Genomic DNA, 17,389 nt, shown 5'->3' with positions numbered 1-17,389 from the left:
AGTGCACTATATAGGGAATAGGCCTCTGGTCTAAAGTAGTGTACTATATAGGGAATAGGGTTCTGGTCTATAGTAGTGTACTATATAGGGAATTGTACTCTGGTCTAAAGTAGTGTACTATATAGGGAATAGGGCTCTGGTCTAAAGTAGTGCACTATATAGGGAATAGGGCTCTGGTCTAAAGTAGTGTACTATATATGGAATAGGGCTCTGGTCTAAAGTAGTGCACTATATAGGGAATAGGACTCTGGTCTAAAGTAGTGCACTATATAGGGAATAGGCCTCTGGTCTAAAGTAGTGTACTATATAGGGAATAGGGCTCTGGTCTATAGTAGTGTACTATATAGGGAATTGTACTCTGGTCTAAAGTAGTGTACTATATAGGGAATAGGGCTCTGGTCTAAAGTAGTGCACTATATAGGGAAAAGGGCTCTGGTCTAAAGTAGTGCACTATATAGGGAATAGGGCTCTGGTCTAAAGTAGTGCACTATATAGGGAATAGGGCTCTGGTCTAAAGTAGTGTACTATATAGGGCTCTGGTCTAAAGTAGTGCACTATATAGGGAATAGGCCTCTGGTCTAAAGTAGTGTACTATATAGGGAATAGGGCTCTGGTCTATAGTAGTGTACTATATAGGGAATTGTACTCTGGTCTAAAGTAGTGTACTATATAGGGAATAGGGCTCTGGTCTAAAGTAGTGCACTATATAGGGAATAGGGCTCTGGTCTAAAGTAGTGTACTATATAGGGCTCTGGTCTAAAGTAGTGTACCATATAGGGAATAGGACTCTGGTCTAAAGTAGTGTACTATATAGGGAATAGGGCTCTGGTCTAAAGTAGTGCACTATATAGGGAATAGGGCTCTGGTCTAAAGTAGTGTACTATATAGGGAATAGGGCTCTGGTCTAAAGTAGTGTACTATATAGGGAATAGGGCTCTGGTCTAAAGTAGTGTACTATATAGGGAATAGGGCTCTGGTCTAAAGTAGTGCACTATATAGGGAATAGGGCTCTGGTCTAAAGTAGTGCACTATATAGGGAATAGGGCTCTGGTCTAAAGTAGTGCACTATATAGGGAATAGGGCTCTGGTCTAAAGTAGTGCACTATATAGGGAACAGGTTGACGTGTTGTGTTGTCACACAGGTAGTGAGCTGCAGAGTGGATCCAGTGTTGCCCCCGACAACGACGTGTTGATCCAGCTGGCTAAGACCTACTCCTACACCCACAGCAAGATGCACAAGGGAGACCACTGTTACGACTCCAAGGACTTTAAGGAGGGCATCACCAACGGCTACTACTGGTACCCTCTGCCAGGTCAGTCAATACATCTATCAGCTTACAGATCTGGGGTAATAGTTAAGGGTGTTGGGTTGATAGTCGCAAGCTGCCCCCCCCCTCCCCCGGGTTCATAGTTCAAAACGGGATAAATTCGATACAGTACTAATACTAGAGGTCACGTTTACAGTCGTGTTGTGAAAATTAATGTTTGTGTCATTCTCAAAACTTTTGACCACGACTGTACATACATGACCTTTCGCTGGGTCAACTTGTCCGTGTTGTCATCAACCCTGGAGATATTGGGTTAAGATTTAGCAGAGTTGCTAAGACATCCGATCATTGATGTCAATGGGAGATTTATGTAAATGTTCCGGAGTTTTCCGCATCATCTCAGTGTAGAATATATATAGAACTGCACATGTACGTTCAGTCATTATGTCCCTTCACCCTATAGAAACTGGTCTAATAGACGACAGTGACTGGTGCAGTGACAAGCACCATTATGGCTCTAGTCTGGCTCAGTTTCATGTTTTTCTATCCGTTTCCTAGGATACTGGTCTAATAGACTACAGTGACGAGCACCATTATGGCTCCAGTCTGGCTCAGTTTCATGTTTTTCTATCCGTTTCCTAGGATACTGGTCTAATAGACTACAGTGACGAGCACCATTATGGCTCTAGTCTGGCTCAGTTTCATGTTTTTCTATCCGTTTCCTAGGATACTGGTCTAATAGACTACAGTGACTGGTGCAGTGACGAGCACCATTATGGCTCCAGTCTGGCTCAGTTTCATGTTTTTCTATCCGTTTCCTAGGATACTGGTCTAATAGACTACAGTGACGAGCACCATTATGGCTCCAGTCTGGCTCAGTTTCATGTTTTTCTATCCGTTTCCTAGGATACTGGTCTAATAGACTACAGTGACGAGCACCATTATGGCTCTAGTCTGGCTCAGTTTCATGTTTTTCTATCTGTTTCCTAGGATACTGGTCTAATAGACTACAGTGACTGGTGCAGTGACAAGCACCATTATGGCTCTAGTCTGGCTCAGTTTCATGTTTTTCTATCCGTTTCCTAGGATACTGGTCTAATAGACTACAGTGACGAGCACCATTATGGCTCCAGTCTGGTTCAGTTTCATGTTGTTCTATCCGTTTCCTAGGATACTGGTCTAATAGACTACAGTGACGAGCACCATTATGGCTCCAGTCTGGCTCAGTTTCATGTTTTTCTATCCGTTTCCTAGGATACTGGTCTAATAGACTACAGTGACGAGCACCATTATGGCTCCAGTCTGGTTCAGTTTCATGTTTTTCTATCCGTTTCCTAGGATACTGGTCTAATAGACTACGGTGACTGGTGCAGTGACGAGCACCATTATGGCTCCAGTCTGGCTCAGTTTCATGTTTTTCTATCCGTTTCCTAGGATACTGGTCTAATAGACTACAGTGACGAGCACCATTATGGCTCTAGTCTGGCTCAGTTTCATGTTTTTCTATCCGTTTCCTAGGATACTGGTCTAATAGACTACAGTGACGAGCACCATTATGGCTCCAGTCTGGCTCAGTTTCATGTTTTTCTATCCGTTTCCTAGGATACTGGTCTAATAGACTACAGTGACTGGTGCAGTGAAGAGCACCATTATGGCTCCAGTCTGGCTCAGTTTCATGTTTTTCTATCCGTTTCCTAGGATACTGGTCTAATAGACTACAGTGACTGGTGCAGTGAAGAGCACCATTATGGCCCCAGTCTGGCTCAGTTTCATGTTTTTCTATCCGTTTCCTAGGATACTGGTCTAATAGACTACAGTGACTGGTGCAGTGAAGAGCACCATTATGGCTCTAGTCTGGATCAGTTTCATGTTTTTCTATCCGTTTCCTAGGATACTGGTCTAATAGACTAAAGTGGCGAGCACCATTATGGCTCCAGTCTGGATCAGTTTCATGTTTTTCTATCCGTTTCCTAGGATACTGGTCTAATAGACTACAGTGACGAGCACCATTATGGCTCCAGTCTGGCTCAGTTTCATGTTTTTCTATCTGTTTCCTAGGATACTGGTCTAATAGACTACAGTGACTGGTACAGTGACGAGCACCATTATGGCTCTAGTCTGGCTCAGTTTCATGTTTTTCTATCTGTTTCCTAGGATACTGGTCTAATAGACTACAGTAAAGAGCACCATTATGGCTCCAGTCTGGCTCAGTTTCATGTTTTTCTATCCGTTTCCTAGGATACTGGTCTAATAGACTACAGTGACGAGCACCATTATGGCTCCAGTCTGGCTCAGTTTCATGTTTTTCTATCCGTTTCCTAGGATACTGGTCTAATAGACTACAGTGAAGAGCACCATTATGGCTCTAGTCTGGCTCAGTTTCATGTTTTTCTATCCGTTTCCTAGGATACTGGTCTAATAGACTACAGTGAAGAGCACCATTATGGCTCCAGTCTGGCTCAGTTTCATGTTTTTCTATCTGTTTCCTAGGAGGGATGCAGGACTATAACTACGTGTGGGGCCAGTGTCTAGAGATCACCTTGGAGCTGTCCTGTTGTAAATTCCCTCCAGAGAGTGATCTGCCTGAGCTCTGGGACGCCAACCGGGCCGCGCTGCTGGCATACATGCAACAGGTCCATCTGGGTCAGTACCACTCTGTCTATCGTGGGTTAGTACCATGCTGTCTATCGTGGGTTAGTACCACGCTGTCTATCGCGGGTTAGTACCACTCTGTCTATCGCGGGTTAGTACCACTCTGTCTATTGTGGGTTAGTACCACGCTGCCTATCGTGGGTTAGTACCACGCTGTCTGTCGCGGGTTAGTACCACTCTGTCTATCGCGGGTTAGTACCACGCTGTCTGTCACAGGTTAGTACCACGCTGTCTATCGTGGGTTAGTACCACGCTGTCTGTCGCGGGTTAGTACCACGCTGTCTGTCACGGGTTAGTACCACGCTGTCTGTCACAGGTTTGTACCACGCTGTCTGTCGCGGGTTAGTACCACGCTGTCTATCATGGGTTAGTACCGTGCTGTCTATCGTGGGTTAGTACCACTCTGTCTATCGTGGGTTAGTACCACTCTGTCTATCGTGGGTTAGTACCACGCTGTCTGTCGTGGGTTAGTACCACGCTGTCTATCGTGGGTTAGTACCACGCTGTCTGTCGCGGGTTAGTACCACGCTGTCTGTCGCGGGTTAGTACCACGCTGTCTGTCGCGGGTTAGTACCACGCTGTCTATCGTGGGTCAGTACCACGCTGCCTGTCGCGGGTTAGTACCACGCTGTCTATCGTGGGTTAGTACCACGCTGTCTATCGTGGGTAAGTACCACGCTGTCTGTCGCGGGTTAGTACCACGCTGTCTATCGTAAATACAATCAAATCAATCAATACTGCTATACAGTGTTTCACTACCAGGTGGTGGCTTGATCATTTCAGTGGTAGTATGATTAATTTAGGTAAGAATCGGTAAGGTTAAACGATTAATTTAAGATTTGTGGATATTGAATGTAAGCTTAAGGTAATTCTGTAAAAAAAAAAAATCACAATGTTATGTCACATGCTGAAAAGCCCCCAGGCACTAAAATAGATCTACAGATCAGATCTCACAACAATGGTCTACCCTGGGATGACTGCTGGTCCAGGTCAGTCATCACGGTCTACCCTGGGACGACTCCTGGTCCGGGTCAGTCATCACGGTCTTCTACCCTGGGACGACTCCTGGTCCGGGTCAGTCATCACGGTCTTCTACCCTGGGACGACTCCTGGTCCGGGTCAGTCATCACGGTCTTCTACCCTGGGACGACTCCTGGTCCGGGTCAGTCATCACGGTCTACCCTGGGACGACTCCTGGTCCGGGTCAGTCATCACGGTCTACCCTGGGATGACTCCTGGTCCAGGTCAGTCATCACGGTCTTCTACCCTGGGACGACTCCTGGTCCAGGTCAGTCATCACGGTCTTCTACCCTGGGATGACTCCTGGTCCGGGTCAGTCATCACGGTCTACCCTGGGACGACTCCTGGTCTGGGTCAGTCATCACGGTCTACCCTGGGATGACTCCTGGTCCAGGTCAGTCATCACGGTCTTCTACCCTGGGACGACTCCTGGTCCAGGTCAGTCATCATGGTCTACCCTGGGACGACTCCTGGTCCAGGTCAGTCATCACGGTCTTCTACCCTGGGATGACTCCTGGTCCAGGTCAGTCATCACGGTCTACCCTGGGACGACTCCTGGTCCAGGTCAGTCATCACGGTCTACCCTGGGACGACTGCTGGTCCAGGTCAGTCATCACGGTCTACCCTGGGACGACTCCTGGTCAGGGTCAGTCATCACGGTCTACCCTGGGACGACTCCTGGTCCGGGTCAGTCATCATGGTCTACCCTGGGATGACTGCTGGTCCAGGTCAGTCATCACGGTCTACCCTGGAATGATTCCTGGTCCAGGTCAGTCATCATGGTCTACCCTGGGACGACTCCTGGTCCAGGTCAGTCATCATGGTCTACCCTGGGACGACTCCTGGTCCGGGTCAGTCATCACGGTCTACCCTGGGACGACTCCTGGTCCAGGTCAGTCATCACGGTCTACCCTGGGATGACTCCTGGTCCGGGTCAGTCATCATGGTCTACCCTGGGATGACTGCTGGTCCAGGTCAGTCATCACGGTCTACCCTGGGACGACTCCTGGTCCGGGTCAGTCATCACGGTCTTCTACCCTGGGACGACTCCTGGTCCAGGTCAGTCATCACGGTCTTCTACCCTGGGATGATTCCTGGTCCAGGTCAGTCATCACGGTCTTCTACCCTGGGACGACTCCTGGTCCGGGTCAGTCATCACGGTCTACCCTGGGATGACTGCTGGTCCAGGTCAGTCATCACGGTCTACCCTGGGACGACTCCTGGTCCAGGTCAGTCATCACGGTCTTCTACCCTGGGATGACTGCTGGTCCAGGTCAGTCATCACGGTCTACCCTGGGACGACTCCTGGTCCGGGTCAGTCATCACGGTCTTCTACCCTGGGACGACTCTTGGTCCAGGTCAGTCATCACGGTCTTCTACCCTGGGATGACTCCTGGTCCGGGTCAGTCATCACGGTCTACCCTGGGATGACTGCTGGTCCAGGTCAGTCATCACGGTCTACCCTGGGACGACTCCTGGTCCGGGTCAGTCATCACGGTCTTCTACCCTGGGACGACTCTTGGTCCAGGTCAGTCATCACGGTCTTCTACCCTGGGATGATTCCTGGTCCAGATCAGTCACCACGGTCTTCTACCCTGGGATGATTCCTGGTCCAGATCAGTCATCACGGTCTTCTACCCTGGGATGACTCCTGGTCCGGGTCAGTCATCACGGTCTACCCTGGGATGACTCCTGGTCCAGGTCAGTCATCACGGTCTACCCTGGGATGACTCCTGGTCCAGGTCAGTCATCACGGTCTACCCTGGTACGACTCCTGGTCCAGGTCAGTCATCACGGTCTACCCTGGTACGACTCCTGGTCCAGGTCAGTCATCACGGTCTTCTACCCTGGGACGACTCTTGGTCCAGGTCAGTCATCACGGTCTTCTACCCTGGGACGACTCCTGGTCAGGGTCAGTCATCACGGTCTACCCTGGTACGACTCCTGGTCCAGGTCAGTCATCACGGTCTACCCTGGGACGACTCTTGGTCCAGGTCAGTCATCACGGTCTTCTACCCTGGGACGACTCCTGGTCCAGGTCAGTCATCACGGTCTTCTACCCTGGGACGACTCCTGGTCAGGGTCAGTCATCACGGTCTACCCTGGGATGACTCCTGGTCCGGGTCAGTCATCACGGTCTACCCTGGGATGACTCCTGGTCCAGGTCAGTCATCACGGTCTACCCTGGTACGACTGCTGGTCCAGGTCAGTCATCACGGTCTTCTACCCTGGGACGACTCCTGGTCAGGGTCAGTCATCACGGTCTTCTACCCTGGGACGACTCCTGGTCCAGGTCAGTCATCATGGTCTACCCTGGGATGACTCCTGGTCCAGGTCAGTCATCACGGTCTACCCTGGGATGACTGCTGGTCCAGGTCAGTCATCACGGTCTACCCTGGTACGACTCCTGGTCCAGGTCAGTCATCACGGTCTACCCTGGGACGACTCCTGGTCCAGGTCAGTCATCACGGTCTTCTACCCTGGGACGACTCCTGGTCAGGGTCAGTCATCACGGTCTTCTACCCTGGGACGACTCCTGGTCCAGGTCAGTCATCATGGTCTACCCTGGGATGACTCCTGGTCCAGGTCAGTCATCACGGTCTACCCTGGGATGACTGCTGGTCCAGGTCAGTCATCACGGTCTACCCTGGTACGACTCCTGGTCCAGGTCAGTCATCACGGTCTACCCTGGGACGACTCCTGGTCCAGGTCAGTCATCACGGTCTTCTACCCTGGGATGACTCCTGGTCCAGGTCAGTCATCACGGTCTTCTACCCTGGGATGACTCTTGATCCAGGTCAGTCATCACTGTCTACCCTGGTACGACTCCTGGTCCAGGTCAGTCATCACGGTCTACCCTGGGACGACTCTTGGTCCAGGTCAGTCATCACGGTCTTCTACCCTGGGACGACTCCTGGTCCAGGTCAGTCATCACGGTCTACCCTGGGATGACTCCTGGTCCAGGTCAGTCATCACGGTCTACCCTGGGACGACTCCTGGTCCAGGTCAGTCATCACGGTCTACCCTGGGATGACTCCTGGTCCAGGTCAGTCATCACGGTCTACCCTGGGACGACTCTTGGTCCAGGTCAGTCATCACGGTCTTCTACCCTGGGATGACTCCTGGTCCAGGTCAGTCATCACGGTCAAAAGTGGTGTCCTATATAGGGAATATCGTGCCATTTGGGATGTGGGCCCTGGCCAAAAGTAGTGCATTATATAGGGAATAAGGTGCCATAGGACTCTGGTCAAGTAGTTCACTATATAGGTATTAGGGCGCCATTTGGGATGCAGAGGAGAGTCGGTGTGATGCTTGGTGCTTCAACTGACATCACAACAATCACCACTGTAATGTGACCCTGGCTAAAAGGTCATATTTAATAACCCAACAGAAGCTCCCCCTGTAGTCCAGTCGAAAGCTTTTCCAGAATAGTCTGACTGTTCTCCTGTGTTGTGTCGAGGTAAACACAGAATAGTCTGACTGTTCTCCTGTGTTGTGTTAAACACAGAATAGTCTGACTGTTCTCCTGTGTTGTGTCGAGGTAAACACAGAATAGGGTGACTGTTCTCCTGTGTTGTGTCGAGGTAAACACAGAATAGTCTGACTGTTCTCCTGTGTTGTGTCAAGGTAAACACAGAATAGTCTGACTGTTCTCCTGTGTTGTGTTGTGTTAAACACAGAATAGTCTGACTGTTCTCCTGTGTTGTGTCGAGGTAAACACAGAATAGGGTGACTGTTCTCCTGTGTTGTGTCGAGGTAAACACAGAATAGTCTGACTGTTCTCCTGTGTTGTGTTAAACACAGAATAGTCTGACTGTTCTCCTGTGTTGTGTCGAGGTAAACACAGAATAGTCTGACTGTTCTCCTGTGTTGTGTCGAGGTAAACACAGAATAGTCTGACTGTTCTCCTGTGTTGTGTCGAGGTAAACACAGAATAGTCTTACTGTTCTCCTGTGTTGTGTCGAGGTAAACACAGAATAGTCTGACTGTTCTCCTGTGTTGTGTTGAGGTAAACACAGAATAGTCTTACTGTTCTCCTGTGTTGTGTTAAACACAGAATAGTCTGACTGTTCTCCTGTGTTGTGTCGAGGTAAACACAGAATAGGGTGACTGTTCTCCTGTGTTGTGTCGATGTAAACACAGAATAGTCTGACTGTTCTCCTGTGTTGTGTCAAGGTAAACACAGAATAGTCTGACTGTTCTCCTGTGTTGTGTTGTGTTAAACACAGAATAGTCTGACTGTTCTCCTGTGTTGTGTCGAGGTAAACACAGAATAGGGTGACTGTTCTCCTGTGTTGTGTCGAGGTAAACACAGAATAGTCTGACTGTTCTCCTGTGTTGTGTTAAACACAGAATAGTCTGACTGTTCTCCTGTGTTGTGTCGAGGTAAACACAGAATAGTCTGACTGTTCTCCTGTGTTGTGTCGAGGTAAACACAGAATAGTCTGACTGTTCTCCTGTGTTGTGTCGAGGTAAACACAGAATAGTCTTACTGTTCTCCTGTGTTGTGTCGAGGTAAACACAGAATAGTCTGACTGTTCTCCTGTGTTGTGTTGAGGTAAACACAGAATAGTCTTACTGTTCTCCTGTGTTGTGTTAAACACAGAATAGTCTGACTGTTCTCCTGTGTTGTGTCGAGGTAAACACAGAATAGGGTGACTGTTCTCCTGTGTTGTGTCGATGTAAACACAGAATAGTCTGACTGTTCTCCTGTGTTGTGTTAAACACAGAATAGTCTGACTGTTCTCCTGTGTTGTGTCGAGGTAAACACAGAATAGTCTGACTGTTCTCCTGTGTTGTGTTAAACACAGAATAGTCTGACTGTTCTCCTGTGTTGTGTCGAGGTAAACACAGAATAGTCTGACTGTTCTCCTGTGTTGTGTCGAGGTAAACACAGAATAGGGTGACTGTTCTCCTGTGTTGTGTCGAGGTAAACACAGAATAGTCTGACTGTTCTCCTGTGTTGTGTCGAGGTAAACACAGAATAGTCTGACTGTTCTCCTGTGTTGTGTCGAGGTAAACACAGAATAGGGTGACTGTTCTCCTGTGTTGTGTCGAGGTAAACACAGAATAGTCTGACTGTTCTCCTGTGTTGTGTCGAGGTAAACACAGAATAGTCTGACTGTTCTCCTGTGTTGTGTCGAGGTAAACACAGAATAGTCTGACTGTTCTCCTGTGTTGTGTCGAGGTAAACACAGAATAGGGTGACTGTTCTCCTGTGTTGTGTCGAGGTAAACACAGAATAGTCTGACTGTTCTCCTGTGTTGTGTCGAGGTAAACACAGAATAGTCTGACTGTTCTCCTGTGTTGTGTCGAGGTAAACACAGAATAGTCTGACTGTTCTCCTGTGTTGTGTCGAGGTAAACACAGAATAGTGTGACTGTTCTCCTGTGTTGTGTCGAGGTAAACACAGAATAGTGTGACTGTTCTCCTGTGTTGTGTCGAGGTAAACACAGAATAGTCTGACTGTTCTCCTGTGTTGTGTCGAGGTAAACACAGAATAGTCTGACTGTTCTCCTGTGTTGTGTCGAGGTAAACACAGAATAGTCTGACTGTTCTCCTGTGTTGTGTCGAGGTAAACACAGAATAGGGTGACTGTTCTCCTGTGTTGTGTCGAGGTAAACACAGAATAGTCTGACTGTTCTCCTGTGTTGTGTCGAGGTAAACACAGAATAGGGCGACTGTTCTCCTGTGTTGTGTCGAGGTAAACACAGAATAGTCTGACTGTTCTCCTGTGTTGTGTCGAGGTAAACACAGAATAGGGTGACTGTTCTCCTGTGTTGTGTCGAGGTAAACACAGAATAGTCTGACTGTTCTCCTGTGTTGTGTCGAGGTAAACACAGAATAGTCTGACTGTTCTCCTGTGTTGTGTCGAGGTAAACACAGAATAGTCTGACTGTTCTCCTGTGTTGTGTCGAGGTAAACACAGAATAGTCTGACTGTTCTCCTGTGTTGTGTCGAGGTAAACACAGAATAGGGTGACTGTTCTCCTGTGTTGTGTCGAGGTAAACACAGAATAGTCTGACTGTTCTCCTGTGTTGTGTCGAGGTAAACACAGAATAGTCTGACTGTTCTCCTGTGTTGTGTCGAGGTAAACACAGAATAGTCTGACTGTTCTCCTGTGTTGTGTCGAGGTAAACACAGAATAGTCTGACTGTTCTCCTGTGTTGTGTCGAGGTAAACACAGAATAGGGCGACTGTTCTCCTGTGTTGTGTCGAGGTAAACACAGAATAGTCTGACTGTTCTCCTGTGTTGTGTCGAGGTAAACACAGAATAGGGCGACTGTTCTCCTGTGTTGTGTTAAACACAGAATAGTCTGACTGTTCTCCTGTGTTGTGTCGAGGTAAACACAGAATAGTCTGACTGTTCTCCTGTGTTGTGTCGAGGTAAACACAGAATAGTCTGACTGTTCTCCTGTGTTGTGTCGAGGTAAACACAGAATAGTCTGACTGTTCTCCTGTGTTGTGTCGAGGTAAACACAGAATAGTGTGACTGTTCTCCTGTGTTGTGTCGAGGTAAACACAGAATAGTCTGACTGTTCTCCTGTGTTGTGTCGAGGTAAACACAGAATAGTGTGACTGTTCTCCTGTGTTGTGTCGAGGTAAACACAGAATAGTCTGACTGTTCTCCTGTGTTGTGTCGAGGTAAACACAGAATAGTCTGACTGTTCTCCTGTGTTGTGTCGAGGTAAACACAGAATAGTCTGACTGTTCTCCTGTGTTGTGTCGAGGTAAACACAGAATAGGGTGACTGTTCTCCTGTGTTGTGTCGAGGTAAACACAGAATAGTCTGACTGTTCTCCTGTGTTGTGTCGAGGTAAACACAGAATAGGGCGACTGTTCTCCTGTGTTGTGTCGAGGTAAACACAGAATAGTCTGACTGTTCTCCTGTGTTGTGTCGAGGTAAACACAGAATAGTCTGACTGTTCTCCTGTGTTGTGTCGAGGTAAACACAGAATAGTCTGACTGTTCTCCTGTGTTGTGTCGAGGTAAACACAGAATAGTCTGACTGTTCTCCTGTGTTGTGTCGAGGTAAACACAGAATAGTCTGACTGTTCTCCTGTGTTGTGTCGAGGTAAACACAGAATAGTCTGACTGTTCTCCTGTGTTGTGTCGAGGTAAACACAGAATAGTCTGACTGTTCTCCTGTGTTGTGTCGAGGTAAACACAGAATAGTCTGACTGTTCTCCTGTGTTGTGTCGAGGTAAACACAGAATAGTCTGACTGTTCTCCTGTGTTGTGTTAAACACAGAATAGTCTGACTGTTCTCCTGTGTTGTGTCGAGGTAAACACAGAATAGTCTGACTGTTCTCCTGTGTTGTGTTAAACACAGAATAGTCTGACTGTTCTCCTGTGTTGTGTTAAACACAGAATAGTCTGACTGTTCTCCTGTGTTGTGTCGAGGTAAACACAGAATAGGGTGACTGTTCTCCTGTGTTGTGTTAAACACAGAATAGTCTGACTGTTCTCCTGTGTTGTGTTAAACACAGAATAGTGTGACTGTTCTCCTGTGTTGTGTTAAACACAGAATAGTGTGACTGTTCTCCTGTGTTGTGTTAAACACAGAATAGTCTGACTGTTCTCCTGTGTTGTGTTAAACACAGAATAGTCTGACTGTTCTCCTGTGTTGTGTCGAGGTAAACACAGAATAGGGCGACGAAGGGTTCATTCATTCCAGTAAAGTTAAGAAGGGGGAAACTCCGCCCCTTTCTGAATAGTTCATGGGGTATCGTCTAACTAACAGCCGGACAATTGGAGTAGCAGCGCGCAAACTCCGCCCACCTGAAGATCTATTTCCTGTGTGTGAGGGGGAGGGGCGAAATCCACTTGGCACTTAAATCTCGCTGGATTGATTACATTCATTTTACTCCTGTGAATCTTTCATAGTCTTTGCTTGTGTCTGTCGTTTTTTTTAATGTTTACAAATTAGATGAGCTGACATGAAAGCAACTTCCTGAAAATGAACACTGGGACGATAGTGATATTATGTCTGTTTAGATAGATGTGATCTAGAGCCAAGCCTGTTGATCTTTAATCTGAGGCTATCCTGCTAGTGACGCAACATGTTGAATTATGCAACACAACTTGACAACAGTAATGAATGAGGCTGTCTAGACCGAGCAGGTAGGCCTAGACAGAGCTAGTGGTTGGTGGTTGCAGGCCAGTTCCACCTAGGTGAATTTATTCATATATGCAAATTACCTCGTGTGTTTATGCAAATGAGGCATAAGTCGTTTTCTTTATTTGAACACATATTGTTTTAAATACCAGATACCATTACAAAATGTGCATATGAGTGAATGCTAAGAAAATAAAAGTGAAATTTGACATTGAGTACCAAAATCCCAGGTATTATTTGTCTGTTCCAGTAAAATGTTTTATGTGCTATAATCCAGTCGATACCTGATGGAGTTTTGGAGGAATTTCGTCCGTTGTTCAACTGTTGCATTTACTCGAATGGTTTTAAAAACCTTTTAACAATTTGGATGACCATAAATTGAAAACCAATTGGCTTGGTTGGTATTGATTGTCTTTCTCTCCTTCCGTCCTGCTCTGTGTGTGTGTGTGTGTGTGTGTGTGTGTGTGTGTGTGTGTGTGTGTGTGTGTGTGTGTGTGTGTGTGTGTGTGTGTGTGTGTGTGTGTGTGTGTGTGTGTGTGTGTGTGTGTGTGTGTGTGTGTCTCTAGGTGTGAAAGGGCAGGTGATGGACGCGGAGGGAAACCCATCACAGAATGCTCTGGTGGAGGTGGAGGGGAGACAGAACCTCTGTCCCTTCAGAACCGACCGCCATGGAGAATACTACAGACTGCTGCTGCCAGGCAACTACACCTTTAGGGTGAGACAGCCCCCTCTGGTGGTAGTACTGATAGTTAGGGTTTATTCAACTACTGCTGTTGCCAGGCAACCGCACCTTTAGGGTGAGACAGCCCCCTCTGGTGGTAGTACTGATAGTTAGGGTTTATTCAACTACTGCTGTTGCCAGGCAACCGCACCTTTAGGGTGAGACAGCCCCCTCTGGTGGTAGTACTGATAGTTAGGGTTTATTCAACTACTGCTGTTGCCAGGCAACCACACCTTTAGGGTGAGACAGCCCCCTCTGGTGGTAGTGCTGATAGTTAGGGTTTATTCAACTACTGCTGCTGCTAGGCAACTACACCTTTAGGGTGAGACAGCCCCCTCTGGTGGTAGTGCTGATAGTTTAGGTTTATTCAACTACTGCTGCTGCTAGGCAACTACACCTTTAGGGTGAGACAGCCCCCTCTGGTGGTAGTACTGATAGTTAGGGTTTATTCAACTACTGCTGCTGCCAGGCAACCGCACCTTTAGGGTGAGACAGCCCCCTCTGGTGGTAGAGCTGATAGTTTAGGTTTATTCAACTACTGCTGCTGCTAGGCAACTACACCTTTAGGGTGAGACAGCCCCCTCTGGTGGTAGTACTGATAGTTAGGGTTTATTCAACTACTGCTGTTGCTGGCACCCTATTCCCTATGGAGTGCACTACTTTTGACCGGAGCCCTATTCCACTATATATAGGGAATAGGGTGCCATTTGGGACCGGTCTGGGTGGTAGTTATTTATTTGGACAGTGAAGCTAATTTTTTTATTTGTCTCTATTATTCCCAGCATTTTGGATTTGAGATAAAAATGTTTCATATGAGGCGAATGTACAAAATGGCAGCTTTTTATTTGAGGGTAGTTTCATACATATCGGTTTTAACGTTTAGAAATGAAAGCACTTTTTTATTTTGGGTCCGATTTAAAAATCCGTGATGCGAAGAACGCTGAATCACGGAAACTAGATAATAACACGGAATTCAACACTATTCAAAAATATATGGAATATAGTAGGAAATCAACTAAATGTATGAATTTACCCAAGTTTAAAATAAGACGAGAACAGAATGCGTCAGTGATTCGTATTTCTTTCAGGTTTCTGAACCGGCATCGAGAATCCCCACCGTCTGTGTATGTGCCCGGCTACCACTCGGTGTAGCTGTTAGCGATGATGCTAATAAATAGCTGTTAGTGATGATGCTAATAAATAGCTGTTAGCGATGATGCTAATAAATAGCTGTTAGCGATGATGCTAATAAAGAGCTGTTAGCGATGATGCTAATAAATAGCTGTTAGCGATGATGCTAATAAATAGCTGTTAGCGATGATGCTAATAAAACCACAATGGTCTTCTGGTAGATGGAAAGGCTTTCACAGGAAAAAAAACCTTCTCAATTAAAATGTTAACTACAAAGTAGTCTATTGCCTTCCTGGCAGAATGATATCATGATTATTTGATTCAGTCCGGTGGGGGTTGCGTCAATTCCAATTTGGTATCAGGATAAATATGACAATGAGTCACCAATTGTATGCTATGTATTTTTATTAGCTAAGCAATAAGTGGTAAATGCAATTTTCTTATATACGGGCTCATTGTCCCACCTCGCAGGGCAAAACAGAGAACTGACAGGATGTATGTAAAACAGTATTCTTTATACTGTGATGGACAGTTCCGACCCGTCTGTTGGCCTATCACAGTAGAGGCTGGGCGTGGTTTAAACTTGCTCAGCCTATTGCAGGCGCTCAGGCGGGTCCCCGCCTCTTGGCGCGTCTGTTGATAGATGTACATCCAGGTTCTCATGCTTCATACCGTTATCTCGCACCTGGCTCATGTTATCTAACAAAAGACCGCTTGTTCTCGCAACACCCCGCTCTGAATGTGCCTCCCCCCCAACTCATCGAACAGTTCCTGTCTTCATGCTTCTCTGTATTTTTCCATCATGAGAAAGTCCCATGGCCCTGAGCCTGTTAACAATGTTTCAAGTCAGCTCTGTTGCATAATATATACATACATCACAAGCCAACAGCAGATAATATTCAATCACATATATGGTAACGGGCTATAATGTAAAATACAGGATCCTCATATGGGTCATTTGTTTAGTCAACTCTACCATCACACGTGTGCCATAAAAACACCACTAAACAGCAGCCTCGTTGGGGTGCACAGGGGAATTAAAGGGGAACGACACCCCAAAACTGAACATTTCCTAAACATTTCCCAGACCTCAAAAGTGATCTCCTGATGTGGTTTAAACATTGTTGTGGATTTTAGAAAATCCAATTTATATTTTAATAAATAATAATAATAATGATAGATTATATAGGGCTCCGCTTTATGCTTCTTTTTGAAGGTATTTTTTTTACAATCTATTTTACCTTTATTTAACCAGGCAAGTCATTTAAGAACAAATTCTTATCTTCAATGACGGCCTAGGAACAGTGGGGTTAACTGGTCTAGGAACAGTGGGGTTAACTGGTCTAGGAACAGTGGGGTTAACTGGTCTAGGAACAGTGGGTTAACTGCCTAGGGACAGTGGGTTAACTGCCTAGGGACAGTGGGTTAACTGGTCTAGGAACAGTGGGTTAACTGGTCTAGGAACAGTGGGTTAACTGGTCTAGGAACAGTGGGGTTAACTGCCTAGGAACAGTGGGGTTAACTGCCTAGGGAACAGTGGGGTTAACTGCCTAGGGAACAGTGGGTTAACTGCCTAGGAACAGTGGGTTAACTGCCTAGGAACAGTGGGTTAACTGCCTAGGGAACAGTGGGGTTTACTGCCAAGGGAACAGTGGGGTTAACTGCCTAGGGAACAGTGGGTTAACTGGCTAGGAACAGTGGGTTTAACTGCCTAGGGAACAGTGGGGTTAACTGCCTAGGGAACAGTGGGTTAACTGGCTAGGAACAGTGGGGTTAACTGCCTAGGGAACAGTGGGTTAACTGGTCTAGGAACAGTGGGGTTAACTGCCTAGGAACAGTGGGGTTAACTGCCTAGGGAACAGTGGGTTAACTGGCTAGGAACAGTGGGGTTAACTGCCTAGGGAACAGTGGGGTTAACTGCCTAGGGAACAGTGGGGTTTACTGCCAAGGGAACAGTGGGGTTAACTGCCTAGGGAACAGTGGGTTAACTGGCTAGGAACAGTGGGTTAACTGCCTAGGAACAGTGGGTTAACTGCCTAGGAACAGTGGTTTAACTGGTCTAGGAACAGTGGGTTAACTGGTCTAGGAACAGTGGGTTAACTGCCTAGGAACAGTGGGTTAACTGGTCTAGGAACAGTGGGTTAACTGGTCTAGGAACAGTGGGTTAACTGCCTAGGAACAGTGGGTTAACTGGTTTAGGAACAGTGGGTTGACTGGTCTAGGAACAGTGGGTTGACTGGTCTAGGAACAGTGGGTTAACTGGTCTAGGAACAGTGGGTTAACTGGTCTAGGAACAGTGGGTTAACTGCCTAGGAACAGTGGGTTAACTACCTAGGAACAGTGGGTTAACTGGTCTAGGGACAGTGGGTGAACTGGTCTAGGAACAGTGGGTTAACTGGTCTAGGAACAGCGGGTTAACTGCCTAGGAACAGTGGGTTAACTGCCTAGGAACAGTGGGTTAACTGCTCTAGGAACAGT

General features: G+C 47.0%; 1 protein-coding gene across 1 annotated transcript in view; it reads left to right on the top strand.

Annotated features, from left to right (window-relative positions):
• Nucleotides 1–17,389, top strand: part of LOC135515556 (carboxypeptidase M-like) — a 113,692-nt gene that overhangs the window by 92,361 nt on the left and 3,942 nt on the right. The window contains exons 6-8 of the mRNA XM_064939176.1: nucleotides 1,143–1,313; nucleotides 3,759–3,911; nucleotides 13,626–13,774. Coding sequence (XP_064795248.1) covers nucleotides 1,143–1,313; nucleotides 3,759–3,911; nucleotides 13,626–13,774 — 473 coding nt within the window. The remainder of the gene's footprint in view (nucleotides 1–1,142; nucleotides 1,314–3,758; nucleotides 3,912–13,625; nucleotides 13,775–17,389) is intronic.

Source organism: Oncorhynchus masou, chromosome 27 (genome assembly GCF_036934945.1).
Source record: "Oncorhynchus masou masou isolate Uvic2021 chromosome 27, UVic_Omas_1.1, whole genome shotgun sequence".
NCBI lineage: Eukaryota > Metazoa > Chordata > Actinopteri > Salmoniformes > Salmonidae > Oncorhynchus > Oncorhynchus masou.
Note: the sequence above shows the minus strand (reverse complement) of the source record. Positions and strands in the feature narration are given on the sequence as shown.